This window comes from Neocloeon triangulifer, unplaced genomic scaffold (genome assembly GCF_031216515.1).
Source record: "Neocloeon triangulifer isolate White Clay Creek 2 clone unplaced genomic scaffold, ASM3121651v1 ptg000013l, whole genome shotgun sequence".
In the NCBI taxonomy this organism is placed as follows: Eukaryota; Metazoa; Arthropoda; class Insecta; order Ephemeroptera; family Baetidae; genus Neocloeon; species Neocloeon triangulifer.
In genome coordinates this window covers 5,531,946-5,549,344 of record NW_026775555.1, presented here as the reverse complement: position 1 = coordinate 5,549,344, position 17,399 = coordinate 5,531,946, and the positions used below count along the sequence as shown (strand labels likewise).

The window sequence follows — 17,399 nt, the reverse complement described above, 5'->3', positions numbered from 1 at the left end:
AAATTTAAGATTATTTATTTAAGGTTGAAAAAAAAACTATTATTTTTTTAGTTTATTAGATAATAAATTTTATTACAATTATTCAAACTCGACACATCAATTGCCAGTATGGATAAAAATGTCAAATACAAGTAGATCAAAATACCTCCGGGGACGGATTTCTTGGTGTCAGGGAAATTTTGATCTTGGTATTATATAGAAAACTCTCACATTTATGGCACTCCAGTAAAAGAGGCTGGATTCTCGAATGGAATGTGCATTTATGATGAAAGGCACACAACGTCCTCAATCAAAAACCAAATACACAGAAAAAAAATGCAGCTTGTCATCATCAATAATTTTACTTTCCTTGTCAATCGATTCCATCGAAAATTGTCTCACGCACGAAAACAGGGTTCTTAACAGCTATGAAACTGCGCACCGATAATACATCATGTTGGTTATACTCCGTGAAAAGCATGGTCAGGGTTCGGCTGGCAGCCCAAATTTTCCAAACGGAATGCTGTGTATGTATAACATTTAAGAAATTGCACTGCCCAACAAAACTACTAACGTAAGAGATTGAAACGATATAATTCTCGATAGATTATAATTAACATTACTGAGAAGCTAAAATGAACATCTTAGAATCACAAGTTTAAGTACTACTTAACACAAAAACAATCATAATTCAGTTGTGATGACCGTTTTCCGGATTATGGGAGCTGGTTCGGGAGGAGACGAGTCGTTGACGAGCCACGGGGAAATCTGCGAGGCGAGCGGAGTGCTTGCTTTTGTCAGGGCTGCTTTCAGGATTGGCTGTGGGGATTGGGCAATTGTTTCCTGAAATGAGAAAAATATATTTAGACTTATAAATAAATTCAAAATTTGATAGTTTAAAAATATTTTTGTGACTTTTCAGTTTTCTAAATTTCATCTTAATTTTATCCTCATTCTACCCAATTAGTTTTATTTATTAATCATCGACTATTCTTCATTAATTTACTTGTTGTGTTGATTTCTAAAAAATCAGATAAAAATGTTGATTAAATTAATAAAATAATGAAAGATTAGACGTCACTTTATACTTTTAAGCATCTAATTTCAACTTCTACAGAAGCAAAGCATGCACTAGACTAGGACAAGCGTAGCCCTACCTTGGCATTTGAATTCTTTTCCAAAATCACCTCGACTTGCTGCGTCACAATGGGCGATTTCAGCACTGGCTCTGGTGATTTTGGCGATTTCGGCGCCTCCTCTCCGTTCGTCGCAAACGGGTTGAAGAACGGATTGAGTTTTTTCTCTTGAGGTGAGTTTGGCGCCAGGAATGGGTTGGTCGTGTTCAGCGGGGACGTCGGAGTACTCGGCCGGTCCATCGAGGTGAACGGGTTGAAGGGGTTGCTCGTGGTCGTGGTCTCGCCATTCTGCAGCTTGACCTTCTCCACCTGACCTCTGTCGCTCCACGAAAAGTGGGTCACAGTCACAGGGTCGCCCGAGTCAGTCTCTTCGACGGGCTGCGGGCTGGACGGAACCGACAGTGGGGAGGTGACCATGTTGCTGATGGTAGGGGTGGTGGCGGTGGCGCCTCCCAGACTCAGGGTCAACTTGTCTCCACCCTAGGGGCAGAAGCAGGCAAGCACAATAAGCAAACTACCACTAGCTTGGCACATTCACGGACTGAAGGCTCGGAAATACTTTCACAACCACTTTTTTAACACACAAAAGTAAAATAAAAATTAAGCATAAATAAATAAAATTTAAGGATGAAGGAATTTATTTTTTCCATTCCAGCTTTCAGAATGTAAAAGTATCAACTTTTAAAATAAACTGCTTGTAATGAAATTAGTATGTCTACTAAAAAATATTAATTAATAAAAAGGTAAAAAAAAAAAAACAATATTACATCTATCTAGAAAAGATACATAAGTGGTTGGCTTGTTTTTTAAATGCTGTAATAAAAGATTTTGCAAGGAAAATTAAATAAGAGAAGTTTTATAAATTTAATTGAAAATCTTGAAATATTTTTCCTTTCAGCCACTGTCCATCTAAATTTACGAGCCAATTTTCTTCTAACCATACGTTAGATAAACAGAAATGAATAATTTACAAAAGAGGCTGCGTATAGGACAGAGAATGTTAACAGCAAACAAAATAAATAACTCAAATTACTACAAACTTACCACGGAGATGAAAGTTGCTGCCGAGCCATTCAAAGAGTCCAGCTGTGTTGAATCCAATCCGCTGGCGTAAAGTTGATTCTTGTGATTCACACTCTCAGCAGCCGCTCTAAATTTAGTAGCAATTAAACAAATAAGTCTGCTGGTAGAGTACAAGTGTTTAAAAATCACTTACACAGACAAAACATTGCGGTCGTCATTAACGTTGCTCATCTTGTCAACAGCGTTCAATTCCACAGACACGGGAATTTTCTTCAGTTCTTCTTCAGCACGAGCTGTAATTTTAATTACAAAATGTTTTTACTGAATTTATCAAGTCCTACCTTTCAGAATATTGCACTTGAGGGTTTCTGGAGGCAATGGTCTGGCGCCCCAAGGGTTGTGTCCCTTTAAAGTCTGGTTATTTGGCTGTGTCTGGCCGTTGGCAATCGGAGAACTTGACCTCGCAGGGTCATTGATTGAAATCATGCAGGACAACGAATCAACTTCTGAGAAGAGAAAAAAAATCAGTGAATACTAAAGATAATCCAATGCAATTTAAAAACCAACCTGTTGATTTAGTTGTTGGATTGAGAGCGGCGGCTTCATTGACAGGGTCTTCTCTGTTGCCGGAATTTGTTTCCTTAGCAAGGCTCTTCAGCAAAGAGTCCAGACGTTCCTCAGCAATTACAGCTAATAAAATTGAAACCAAAAATTTATAGAAAGTATTTTAAGCTAATATTAGATATTTGACAATAATTTGAATAAGCAAAGATTAGTGATAATTACTAAAAATAAAAATCTATTTATTTATAAAGCAAATATTGTTGTTTTAAAAGTTCTCGAGGCTTCTTTTTTATTGAAGTAAAGTAAATAGGAGGAAAAATCATACCTGGCGGAACAGGGGAGGTTGACTTTGAGCCGAAGGCAACTGCTCCTCTGCTGCTTCCACTGGAGCCACTCATCCTGCTCGGACTGTTCCTCCTCTTTAGCGAGTCTCCCATGAGGGAGGCCTGGGGAGTCAGCATGGGCGAGGCGGGCGCCGCTTCGACAGGGTCGTGCAGTTGCAGCAGGTCAGCCGTTTCTGGCTGCGGTGGCGACGCCGCAGCCGCCGCTGCAGCTGCAGCCGCGGCGGCTGCCTTGCGCTCTTCGGCTGCTGCCTGGGCGGCCGCAGGCTGGAAGGTGCGTTGGCGCTCGCGCATCACATGACTCTGTCTGCGGGCGTAGCGCTGACTGGGCCGTCGCTCGAACTGCACGCTGCGCCGGCCGCGGCTGGTGATGGTGGTCTGGAACTCGGTCTTGCCGCTGTAGCGGAAGCGCGAGCCCATTCGGAAGAAGTTTTGGCGAGCAGAGTTGCCCTTGACTGGGGCACGCAGGCGGAAGAAGGCGTGGTGCTCGATCGCGCACTTCCACAGGTGTTTGCATGCTTTTTCGTTGTGGAGTCTGGAAGTCAATTGATACTTTCTAGTTTAGTGAAATGCATACAAAATGAAATCTGGTTATAACGTTTTCAAATGATTTAATATTTGTGCATATTTCATGGACATCATAAAATTTAAATCCTTAAAATATTAAGTTAAATTTTTAGTCATTAATCTAATAAAACGCAAACTTAAAAAGTGGCTGAATTACCTGTTTGAGGTCCCATTGCAAATTAAATTAAATTTTAAAAAAATTTTAAAGACATGAAATTGAATTGAATTCAATTCATATTCTTATGAATACTCAGAACCAATTTGTATTGAAAAAAAGTATGAATCTAAACTTTAAAAAAAAAAAACTATGCCAGTCTAACAAAATAAAGATAAATTGTTGCTTATAATAAAACAACTCACCTGAACACAAACGTGTGCTCCTGCTCCCTTCCTTGATCATCATCCTCAACTACCACAAAAGTAAGTTTCTTCTTTTTAAAGTCCAGCTTTCCAATTTTAGGCCTAATCAATAATAATTTTAATTACTTTGCTTGCACAGAAAGATAAACGCATTTACTAACCAAAAGAAGAGACCAATTTTCTGAACGCCTTCAAACACTAATATTCCTGTCGGTGTCAGTCCTAGAGAATATTCACACCCATCTTTTCCCTGATCATAAAAAATTATTATTCAAATGATTCTCGTGATTTATACTCAATCAACTTACAAGAACTGTGTGCATATCCACGCCATACATTTCCAGCCACTTCACCTTGTTGAGGAAGTGAGTTTCGGCCTGGGCTGGTGTGTAACCTCTGAAAAATTAAAAACAAAAAAACATTTTTCACTCATCCTCGGAACTTTTCCTGGTGATTGCTTTGTTTTTTCAACTTTTTCTAGATAAAATGAAAATGAAAATGCAGACTGTGAATCACAAAGTGAGTCATCGCCACGAGGAGCAGTGAAATAAATAGTACGTAAACTGGTACGCGCGAAACTCGTGAAAGGGGAGACACGTACTTGCACTTTTTGTATTCGTCCAACACCAGAAACTCCATTTCCTCAGATTGCTGGGGGACGAATCTGAATTCTGATATGACTGCAGGTGTGTGAACTCCTTCTTCATAGTCACCAAGTTCAGCTAAAAATAAAAATGTGATAAATAAATAATAATATTTCTTGATCAAACAAAGCAAATGACCAAAACCTACATTGTAAGGCAAGTGCGGCTAATTCAACAGCAGTCTGAATGGGGCACTCGAGACGCCCCTCCAACAGATCAAGTTTCAGCTGCAGGAAGAACTGGTACCTGGAGTTGAGAGAAAAAAATTGATTTTTCTGCCAAAGAGAGTCGCGCCGCCACCTACTGTCTGGCAGCCTTGCTTGTTTCAACAAAACGCTCAAAAACGCTCACCCAGACAATAACACGCTGCACGTTTTGAGGTCATTTACAAACATACAAAGCTGCTGTCTAAGTAAGGGCATATCAGCCGTGTTAAATATTTGAATTATTCAAACGGCCCGAGCGATATGGGTGTATTAAAAAAATTACCTCGTGAGCTCCTCCCTCAAACTATTGGGCTCGGATGAGTAGAATTTCACTTTCAGTCTGAACGTGTAGGGTGGTCCAACTGGACAAAAAATGCAAATCAATTTGAATTCAGTTTTATTATTTCACGGACTTACTTTTGACTTGTTTCTTAATAGCCTTGGTCGGGTCGAGCCAATGCTGAAAAATTACGTAATCGTGCAGGTTAGTCTCTTTCTCTGCGGCGCGCGTGTGTTTGCATGAAATAAATCAATTGAACTTACCTGCACATTGTTGGCGTCCGTGTACTGCAGGCCGAAATAGTCCTTTTCAATGAGGTCCAGCGAGTAGAAGGTCTGCTCGTACAAATCGCTGCCCACCGCCTTTTTCTGCGAACGAGACAAATTCAAACGTGTTAAATCGGTCAACCGCCAAAATAACCAAATTATGACACTGGCGCGTCAAGAGCAAACATTAAAAAGGTTTAGCCGCATTTTTTACGACGTGCCGAAAAAAAGAGCAGGAAGAGATAAAACGTTGACATTCCTTCACCGCGAATAAAAATCAGCAAAATTGGTCTGAGATTGGTAAAAATAATTTAGCAAAACTAAAATAGTTATACTTAAACTGAAAAATTAATAAAAATGGGTTAACCTGATCGTTTTAATTTATAATAATTTAATAAAATATGAAAACGAAATAATTTTAATCAATGTTATATTTAAACTGTTTAAAACTCTTTAAAAATAAAATATATCCTAGATTGTTTTATTGTTGACCCAGAATATTATCAGATGTAATGTGTATTTAATGATTTTGATGGTTGAGAGAAAAAGCGGAGCAAATAATGCTGATGCGAATCAGTTCATGATCAGATCAACTTGAAAAGTCTTTCTCAATCTCGCAATCCAAATTGGTTCATCCAGACGAATGAGAAAAAACTGACGAGCTCGTGACGAAACGCCTTAATTCCAAATTGGATCACGAACGAAATAATAAAGCAAAAAATAAGATCGCCCACATGATTGCGATCTGATCCATTTTTCGATTGAAATAAAATGAAAGTTCAGAGCGAATGACGTAAGAAGAGCGGATCTGCAACCTTTCTGGGTACAAGTATTTTTTTCTCTCTCCACCGAAAGCGTTTTGTTCTCGGAGCGGATTGGCGAGAGAAAGGAAATTGAATACGGTAGCAGCACCGACTCGGCTTGGCGACTGCCGTGAGATTTATTATTAATATGTATTTTCTCTTGAGAATTATTATTACTTCAGTCTTCTTCTGATCGATCATTCCATTTAATAATTTCGACCTGGAGAGCGTCAATTTCTCTCGCGCTGATTGCCGGTCATTAAGCATTATTTTTGCCCAGTGTGAGTGGCGCGGTCACTCTATTCATTATTCAAAACACTTCCTGCAATTGAGACAAGACGGATTGAGACTTTCATTTCTCTCGACCATTCGATTTATGAGATATTACGCTCCAGTCACATTTCATTATCTTTCAATTCATAAACATAGGCATTGCTATTAATTGAAGTCATAAATTTTGATTAAAATTTATTTTAATTAGTTAAATTCAATTACATTAGAGGCTAGGAGAATTAATAAATTAATTAAAGAAAATAATGTTAATTAATTATGATTTTTTTTTAATTGTTATTTTTATTTTTAATTTTGACAGAGTCTTTGAAAGATCAGTGGGCAAACAATTATGTTTTTAAATTAAAAGTAATAGTATCTGTAAAAACATTTAATCAACCATAAAAGTCAAATTCTGGTGCAAAAATCATGAAATTTCTGAAAGTTTAAAAAAAAATTCATCACTAGCAAAAGCTAAATTACTTTTAGCTTAACGACTGAAATCTACTGTCATTTTCCCCTTTATATTTGATGATATGTGAATGAAATTGTTTAAAAAAGCGTCCTTTGATTGTTGATCGCAACCTCATTATTTTCAAACAAAAGAGGAATTATCCCCATTGACAATTGGCACTCCAATAATAATTGAAGGGCGTATTGAGTCACATCAAAATCAAATCAAGTTACAAGTCGATGACAGGCCATCGTGGAAAACAATGGCAGTGCGATGACGTCGGGAGCCGTGCTGGCCAAAAACCGCAGCACCACTCTCGGTCAAGCCGCGTCAAATTAAAAAAGACGCGACGACGGATCAACTAACGAATTACGCCTGCATGTCAAACCCGCGTATGAGTCACGCGAAATAAGCCAGCGAAACGCACAACGCAAAATGCTATGCGGCGTGAACGAAAAGTGATATCAGGCGCAAGTTATTCCCAGAGATAACGCTAACTACAAACTGGCTCAATATTGACATTGCACAGCCTCGTTTTATCTTCCCTTTAGTCGCTGCGTCAAGAATCAAGAAACACCCTATGAGCTTGATCATTGTATATCTTTCATTATATTAACTTCTTTCAGCTACAGGTTTATTTATAAAATTAAATACATCCAAGAGAGTTATTTTTCATTTTTTAAATTATTTTGTTCAAAGTAAAAAATGTGAATTAAATTTAACTCTAAATAAGTTTAGAAGAATATTCAAAAGCAAATTTTCAGGTAATTATATTCTAGTTCTGTGCATTTATGAGAAAAATCGTGGCCCCTGAAATACAAATAATTGACTTGATGAGTCTAAAAAAGCCTTTTCAACCCTGTTCAAAACCTGAGAAATATACTTATGAACCGATAGCCTTCCAATATTTTCAACATTATTCATTTTTTTTTTTCAATTTTACAATTTCCATACGGTAATTTCTTCTTTGTTATCATGATATTTTAAAAATGGCAGACAAAAATATATAATTGCTGATCTAATTGCATAGTAATGAAGGAGTTCATTTATTTATTTCAACAAATAAAATGGAATATGAACTTAAATGAATGAACTTTAACTAAATACAAAAACAAAATACTCTGAACAATTTTAATTTCATACAAAATCAAATTAAGACTTCACATTACCAATTGCTATATTTTTTTCTTTTTTTTTTAAATAGCAACTTCTTCACCATTGATTTTGTGGTTGGAAAAACACATTAGTTCTGCTTTTGATAAGAGCGCTGACTTGAGTGGAAATGTTGGGTGCAAATGCAGCGTTTTCATGCAGCGGTGAGCCGAGAGCGTGCTTGAGCGAATAATCGCGCAGGCAAATCCAATTAGCCGCGAGCCGGCCAAGTCGTCATCAATGAGCCAAAAACGTCGCTTTTTTCTCAGTAATCCGCGCGCCGTGACATACTAAAAAAATGTGAGCTCTGTTGCTCAATCGCAAACACACAAACCTACCCACCGTGCTTGCTCGAGCCTCGCCAGCCGCACCGATCAATGCGAAATGGAAGGATTCCATTCCAGCATTTTCGACCCACGCCCTCGAATGCCTTTCTGATGCACGCAGGCATTTAGCTACCCTTCAAAAACAAACAATAAAAATATTCATTTTACCAATAAATTTTTAACCGGCAAAATTATGAGTTTGACTTTTAATTGACAGACAATATTTTCGACAAATATTTTAATTTTTCTTCAAATAATGAGGAAATATAATTCAAGTAATTTAATTGAATCTAAGAATTTAAACGGTTATTTCATTAATTTATTTATTTTTCCAAATAATTTTCTAATGTGAGATTTTTTCTCCAGACTTTCCAGATCTTTTACAACTTTTATTTTCAAAAACCAATTTCACTTCAGCCAAAATAATAAAAAATGATTTTTAAAAATACTCCGCAATTTTCTGCAACTTTAAAACAGTCTCTTCTGAAGTCGATGTCAATGCTTAAAAATTTACTTCTTGAGTCGTGCATGAAGGAAATAGAGGCCATAAACGCCATTTGGCTGGGCAAATTTAATGACCCCGGTGGCAGGAAGACAATGTAAAGCCAGTCTGGGAACCGCTGCTCTGGCATTTTTGTCGATTGAAGCCACGATCACGCCACAATTTCCAACTCATTGTTTGAAACAGACATCGATCATTCTACTCAAGAAGAAAAGTAGTTCAATGTTCAATTATTATTTGTAATTAAACATTTGGAGCGATTCATAAAAAATTAGAAATAAATCCAATCAAAAATATTGATTTCATTTTACACCAAATCATCTTTAAAAGAAAATAAAAATTTCAATTCTTTAAATAGTTGTTAACTGCGAGTGTATTTTTTTTCTGTTCTAATTGTTGTTGTATTTTTATGTGTTGTGAAGTGTAAAGCAGTTTCAGGGGATTTTTAAGAGGTTTTTACTTAAACCTGGCTTTTGAGAATGGAATTCAAACCAACATTTTGACTTTTAAATGAGAAATTAATTTTTAAAATTGTAAAAATGGCTCACAAATAAATTTTTTTTACACAAAAAATAAAAAATTCAATGAAAACTCTGAAAATTAGGGTAAACAGAGCAAATATTAATTATGGAGCCATTTTAAAAATTATTTTCTCTATTAAAAGTCCAAATTTTTGTAATCAATTCTTTAAAGCCAAATTTTTTCTCGCAAAGTTTCCGTAAAAGCGCGTTAAAACCTCTTAAAAAACATAAAAAATTTCGTCTATCCAAAATTATTAGAAAGATAGACTGGAATTTAATTGAGACAAAAAATAAATTTAAAGTAATTCCAGTTTAGGCAAAAGTGGCTGAAAATTTAGAAACCTTTCATCTCTTTCTCAAGCCAATAAGTCACTCTCAAGCGATTGCACTTTGAAGTCTGAGCCGCTTGATATCCATCCACACACACACACAAGGAAACTGATTTGGGATGCAGAGCCTAGGTGGGTTTTTTTATTCTTTGACGTGATACAATAGGCCGGCGTATCAAAACGTGAACACAAAATCCACTTGGCCCAACGCCAGCAATATCGTGCAGAGTTGCAACTCGCCGTGTGAATTTAATTATCGCCGCGATCACTTTCTATTTCAAGACGCTTTTCTCACTGGAGAGCAGAGCAAGATCGCATCAACGCCGACGCGGCATTTACGTGAATGCGCCAGCTTTGTCTTTTTTCAACAACCGATCATCTGCTTAATTACACGCAAGCTTAAATGCACCCCAGGGAATTGGAGCGTCTTTGAGTTTAGAGTTGGTGGGATCGAAACGAGCAATTATTGTGATTCGCGGACGAAATCATAGGAAAGTTTGATCAAAAGCCCCATTGTTGTGTTTGGAAGATTGAAAGGTGACACCTTTTCTATTGAGATTATCCTTTGTAAATTGGAGAGAGTTTCATTCAGTTTGACGCATCTAAATTGATCATTTAAATTATTAACTTTATGGCTGAAAATAAAAATTATTTGAAAATTTTATATTATTTAATTTTTTACTTTAAAATTAAACAAATTTATAAGAAAACTATACAATAATAACCCATAATAAAAATTAAACTATACTAAAATATTTAAGAATATAAAATTTTAAAAATATTTTTAATTAACTTAAATAAATTTAATCTCTTTTTTATAAAAACGAAAAAATAAATAAAATTTGGAAGCGAAAAAGGGCATGACTGTACTTTCATATAAATAATCATGTTTCTTTAATATTTAATTAAGTTATAGGCTTATAGTTAATTATTATTAAAAATAAGGCTAGTATTGATCAAACACAATATCCCACGACATAGAAAACTCAAAAAGGACTTTTTTCTTAGTGACATTATTAGTTTATAGATTTTTTGAAGTTAAATAAGTGCCCTGGGATTTTGTTTTTCAAAGTTTTTCCACAAATTTTTACTTTCAAACTTTTCTTCCTTTAGAAAAGATCAGCATGTAAAAAGTAAAAACGCATTCTCACGCGTCAGTCTTTAAGAAAATTTAATGTTCGTTTCGTTTGGTTTTTTTTTTAATAACAACATTTTTCTTTTTCCTATGAATCGACAAATCAATAGGTCTCCACCAATTTTCCCATCGAAAACTGCTTTTTTTTGCGGGACTCGTGCATTGAAGCCTCAGATTGCCGAGTCGAGCGATTAATCACCGCGGCCGCAACAAAGGCCCGTGGTTAATCGGCGTGAAAAGTGCTGGCCGGCCGGCCACCAAGGACAAGGGTCAAGTGAAAGTGACCTCGAGACGACGATCAAGAGATGAATTTGTAGGAAAAAAATTATAATAAACGGTCTTAAATAATTTGTTCCGAGGCGAATTCAGTAGCCGCGAGCGAGAGTCATGGGAACAACTAGGGGTCAATGAACCCTTCAAGAAGTAAAACTTCCGAATAATAGAAAAGGATCCAGCGGAAGCAATTTCAAAATTAAACTTCCGCCGAATTTCCTTCAATAGCTCTATTTTGTTTTCTAGGCAGAAATTGTTGGGAATTGTGTTTAGAAAAAAAAACAAAGCCGAGGCACGAAGAAGCGCTGCTGCACCAGCATAATTTCCACTAGTTGGTCGTCGACCTTTGCAGTCGGTTTGATGCCTCGCAGACAAGAGGATTAAAAAAAAACGGCCGCGCATTAGAAAAGAAGAAGATGGTCTCGGCAGCACAAAACCCAAATAACTCGGGTTTCCACGTAACAGATAGAGTCGGTCGTAAAACCATCTACGGTCAAAAATCTTGTCATAATGAATTGTGCAACGAAAGTGACAAACTCGTAAAAAATTTCTTGAATAACTATATACTTAGCCGCGTTCGATGGAACTCTGCGGAAAAACGACGAAAATCGATTCAATTATACGGTTAAAAGTGAAAAAAAAAAATTCCTTATTTTTGTTACATTATATTAGACATTTACTGTTTTTTTTTTTGTAAAAACCTGTTAAATTTGAATTATTTCATTATATTTTGAAATGAGAGATATTAAAATTTAAAAATGGGAGAAAAGATTTTTTTATTCCTTTCTTTGTAAATTTTCTTTTGGTTTTCAAAAATTTGATAAAAGCCAAACCAATTACTATGAATTTTCCAATTATATGCACGTCATTTATGAAGAATACCGTAAAAAGCTAGAATTTATCAGCTTGGTTTACCTCATCCGTTTCCATCAAAATTATAATATTATTTTAAACTAAACCACATATAAAGCTTAAAAATTGTCATTTTGGATTTAGTCTGCATATAAATTAACAATAATTTACGACATTTTAATTAAAATGAAAACTATTTTTTGCTACCCAAACTCACAAATCAGGAAAGAATAGTTAAATTCAACTAATTAATTATTATTGAAGCTTTTAGTTGATTAAATAAGTTTATAATTATTATAATAATAGGTTATAATTTAGTAATTTCATCTTTAAACCTTGTTTCTTAAAAATTTTAATCTCTCTTTAGCATGTCAAATAATTAATGCAGCAATTTATTTTTGATCCTGTTAATAAATTTTATTGTTTTTTTTGAAAATCCAAGAAAATCTAAATTAATTTACTATCACTTTTTATTCTATTTCAATTCAATTCGAAGATCAAAGTTTTTTATGTTTTCAACGGTAAAATAATATTTTAATTTTGACATAACATGTTGTTAGAAGAATAAAAAATATGAATAATAAAAGAGAGCTGAGACCTTCAAACTAACGTCGGTTTCACCAATGTGACAATTCAGTTTTCACCGCAATTAGCTTCACTTGTACGAAGAACGTAATTTACATTCGATGCTAATTGGACAAATCGAGCGAGTCATGCGTTAATTTGAACCGGACAAAAAGAGAAGAATAGTTTTGGGGAAAACGCTTTCACTCGGCGGCGGAGCAATGGCACACGAAAGGAGCATTGCCTCCCACGCACAATGGCCTCTGCTAGAAATGATGCTCGGCGCGTGTTAACGGGAACGCCACCTTAATTACACTTCTTCGTGGTGCGCGCTCTCGAGAGACGCTCTTTTCCATTTTGCTGAGCACCTTATCAGCAGCCAAGGGGAAAACAAGGGCGAAATAATTTATGCTCGTGCACGGAAAATGACTGAGTAATCGCGGTGCACGGGTGCTCCACAAACAAACACCGGTTTTATCTCTTGCTCGGCACAATGGAATTAAGGCGAAATGAGCGCAAATTATTATATTCGTGTCGCCTAATCGCGCGACGCTTAGTACACAAAATGCTACCGCGCTTTTTAATTTAATGACGACGCTTTTATGATTCTTCGCCCTCCTTTCGAGAATATAATTATTCTAAGGCGACAAAACGAGCAAATTGTTGTGGAGCTAAATTGTTAGCTCTTGAATTTAATCGTTTCTTATGGTGGAAAATTAAAAGCAGAAATATTTATGTCACATAAGGAGAGCGAAAAATCAAATTGAATGGTGGAATGAGGTGGATAAATTAACATTTTAATCACATGGCTTACGCAAGTGACTCACGATTAGATTATCATCCAGAAAATTCTAAATAAATTTGGAATAATTAAATATTAAATACTTCATTGCCAAGATATTTAGGAATCGTTCTCTTATAAAGTGAAAGGACAAATTAAAATCAATTTTACTGAAATGTAATGAAATGTATAATTTTTGTCTAGTGAATAATCTGAAAATAAAAATTGGATATTTGGAGCCATTAATTTTTTTGACTGTTTGATAAATTTTAAAATTTGAAGGTAAAAATCTATTTGAAATAATAATTTTCATTTTAACATCAATATTTTCTGGATATTTGAAAACCCTTTAAAAATAAAATTTTCTTTTAATTCTTGCATAAGCATTTTGCTAGGTGGTCAATTTGATTAAGCACTCTTTAATGCGCAGCAGACGATTAAAACGGGTGACTCGCTCTTTTTTATGCTTTTTTGTCACACTCGATTAAAAAGCAGACTTTGCGGAAATTCGCGGGAGCCGCGAGGACGCGGTTTTGGTGCCGACGACTCCGTGCAACGACTTCACGCTCAGCCGATTGTGCATATATGAGCATCGTCGGCGCCTTTGCAAAGGACGTTTTTTTATATTTTTCTGACTGGTATATTTTTAAATGACCGCCGTTTATCCGCCACACGTCAGGTGTTTCTGTTCAAAAAGGGAAGTGTTGAGTCACCCCGGATGAAAAGCTGACGCGCAATTATCATTTATAAAATCTATAACTTCCGGCTTATGCGTGTCCCCCCCATTCATTCAGCGCGAACGTTGAGCATGGAAGAATTAATGAATTCGAATTTATAAATTAATATCATTCGCTATTGTTTGTTTTCAATTATTAGTCCATACTTTACTTCAAGTTTGATTCTGCTTGTAAGTTATTGTAGTGATGTAATTTAATTATTTTAAATTTTATTTTTTCAACATGGATTTTGTTGAAAGCTTATCGAATGAGATAAATTAAATTGCTCAAGATTTTCAAATGCGATAAAATTAAAAATAAAATAGGATGGTACTTGTATTTCTTACAATTAGTTATAAGATTTTAGTTTTTTAATTTTATTTTTCTTGCTCTTAGGGTCGCAGACCGTGACCAAAACTGGTATAGCCGTTTTGATTTTGAATAAAAACAATTTTTACAACAAGGAAAAGCCCGATTTCTTTATTTCCAAATTATGCAGAGTAAAATTACTCCTTCCAGATTTGTTTTGGCTTGATTTGCTCAATTTATTTATTTAAAAATATTACTCTTTATTTTCAATTAATAACTATTTTTTCCTTAAAATTTGCCCTCAAAAACAACAATCTCGAGCTGATATAAAAAAAGTTTTGGTTCTCAAAATATACGCATCTTTTCTTGCCTTCGAATTTCACAAGATAAAAATTGTATTCCAATTTTCTACGGTTGATAATCGTTGTTTTGATAAATACGCAAACTCATTCATTAATGGGAATTCAATCACTCGTCTCATTTCATTTAATTGGTCTCGTTCAAAAGTCCAACACTCGCGACTGGAGCGCGATAAGTTTGATAATAATTGCAGCATTAGCTTCGGAATGCAAACAAAGAGGACGCCGATGAAAACAAGTAAAAAAAAACTCAACTCACGGCGCGCGAATTCTCGTCGGTTGGTTCGCTCTAGAGAGAGATTGTTTGCAAAACAGCGAGGCGTCGTGCACAGAAAGGGAGAAAATCAAAATAAAAAAGCGGCTCGCGTGCCCCACAAACGCGAAAACGACCCGGAAAGTAAAGCAAAATGGTCGTGGTGCAGCCGACTGAGAGCATCACGAATCAGGGTCAAAACTCGTTTTCGAGCCGACAATGGACGGCCTCTCGGAAAACACAAGGAGCAACAATTTGGCTCGCGGCTACGACAAGCAGAGCTGCTGCAGATATACCGTATGAAAATAAATGAGATTCTGCTCACAACAATGACGGACGGTGTGTCCTCGCCTCCCCCTCCGCACTGTCCTGCTAAAATAATCGCTTATTACCATTATATCGTGTGCCTGCGTAAGTGTGCTATTAAAAATAGACGCACTCGACGTGTCGCTAAAAGGTGAGCGAAGCCCTCCAAGCGACGCGCACTCTCGTGCGATCAAAATAAAACTAAAGTACTGTACTCTGATTAGTATATAAGTGCACAATTCGTTCAGCTTCTTGCCGAAAATTACTGTTTGTGCTCGTGAATTTGAAATAAACGGTGTTATTATTAAAATAAAAAATGGAATAAAAATCAATAAAAATTCCATTTTAATCTAAATTTAAAAAATATTTATTATTCAGGATTTGTTGTGAAAAAATTATGAACCAAAATTAACTTTAATAAATTATTTCAAAGAATTTGAAAATCTATTAAAGAGCTTACAAATAAATATTGAAATTAAATTCATAATTTTTTTTTTAATTTGTATTAAATGTAATATAAAATTTGTCGATTGATATCTTTTATTAATCTAAATTATTTAGAGAATATTGGCGTAATTTAAATTTAATATTACCATCCGGACATTTCCTATCAAAAAATTATTATTAATAACATTTGCACTTCAGAATACACAAATTAATTTAAATTAGTTAACAAGAAAAATTTAATTTAACGCGATTTTAAACACCAAATAATATTTTTTATCAGTAAAATTGCATTCTGGTGTCTGTACTCATTACAGACTTCCTGTACATTAAATTTAGCATTATTTTAAGCAATTTATTTACATTGTTTGCGATGAAAATTATAGTAAGAATGTAACCAGAGTGTTTAACGAGACCTTAATGGAGTTCAAGCGTTCACTGGAGATTCATGAGAGGCGATGCCAAAAAGCATTGACTTCCTGAGAAACGAGGACGACCTTTTCTCAGGCGCTCCGAAGAAAGGTACATTGCTTTCGTGCCCGAATTTTTAATTTTGCAGTTGATAAGGATCTTTTAATTCCTGTTCTACATAATGTTTGAAAATATTGGTGCAAAGCTCCTTTTTTTTAAATTATGATAAGTTTCGTTCATAGAAATTTCCACTCATTTTCTATATATCCATTTCCAAGTAATGCAAATATATGATAATTTACTTAAGAAATAACTCGTGCTCAACCTTAAATTGTTAATTAACCTTTTCATCATTTTTTTTTTGTAGTTGCTACATTTATGGAGCTGATTGGTATTGAATTTTAAAGAATTTTCGAAGAATAACATGAAAGTAAAATACAAACGTTTACACAAATTATGCACGTTCACCACTTGGAAATCATTATAAAATTGCAAAAAGCTCTACAACCGCAACACGATAGTTACTGACCTTCAAAATCAATACACGTCTCTTATCCAACACAAAAAAATAATAATATTTATATTAATAATGGTCGTCACCAGTTTGGTTACCGAATTTCAATCGATTTCCGTCAATTATCGGAATCACCAAAAGCTGCGTAAACAAAAAGCAAAATTAAAATCTTAAAGGAATGTCAACTTGCTTCGAGTTGAAAGAAAAAAAAAACGCCCAGGGACAAGACTGCGTCAGGTCGGCATTGGAAACTCACCGATAAGTCAACAGAAAGGTCGGTGCCGTCGAGCAGGATGACCCTGCACTGGACCAGGTTCTTGTTGGGCACGATGCGGCTCGAGTCGGCGCCGAATCGACTCTGAGTCGCCGACTTGTTGGTCGCCCCATTGTTGTTGCTGCGTCCTTTCCTGCGGCTCAGGAAGCGCAGCATCTTTATCCTCCACCTTTGGTACTCAGGTCGCTTGAACAATCCGAGGCACACGCACTCGACTTCTTCTTGGCACCGCACACATTCAACCACCTTCGGCTACGCAGCCTCGCAATCGGCGTCGAGTCGGCCCGACCAACCGCACACCATTCCCTTTCAATTCTTTCTTCGGCCTGGCAGGCTGGCTGGCGACTCCGTCCCTTCCTTGAACCTCCGACGACAGACCACCGACCGACAAACAAATCACACCGCCGTTCACTGCACGCGACCGCCACCTGGCTGTAGTGAGCGATACCATTTAGGTCCTGTGGTTTTGGCCTTATAAGGCGCCA

General features: G+C 36.0%; 1 protein-coding gene across 3 annotated transcripts; it reads right to left on the bottom strand.

The window, feature by feature from the left end:
- Positions 1-48: 48 nt before the first annotated feature.
- On the bottom strand, positions 49-17,302 carry LOC132198906 (band 4.1-like protein 5). Of its 3 annotated transcripts, none has more exons than XM_059623200.1 (16): positions 16,897-17,302; positions 5,364-5,468; positions 5,238-5,280; positions 5,104-5,182; positions 4,763-4,860; positions 4,572-4,692; positions 4,279-4,366; positions 4,132-4,220; positions 3,971-4,072; positions 3,028-3,578; positions 2,706-2,828; positions 2,480-2,644; positions 2,332-2,431; positions 2,160-2,265; positions 1,167-1,595; positions 49-822 (listed from the first exon to the last, which is right to left on the bottom strand). In XM_059623200.1, exons 1-16 carry the CDS (start codon positions 17,068-17,070, stop codon positions 664-666), a joined length of 2,532 nt encoding a protein of 843 aa, XP_059479183.1. In that variant the 5' UTR covers positions 17,071-17,302; the 3' UTR covers positions 49-663. The 3 variants fall into 3 exon arrangements, with proteins under 3 accessions (XP_059479183.1, XP_059479182.1, XP_059479184.1); XM_059623199.1 differs by having other exon boundaries at positions 1,137-1,595; positions 16,897-17,301; XM_059623201.1 differs by lacking the exon at positions 1,167-1,595.
- Between the last annotated feature and the right edge of the window lie 97 nt (positions 17,303-17,399).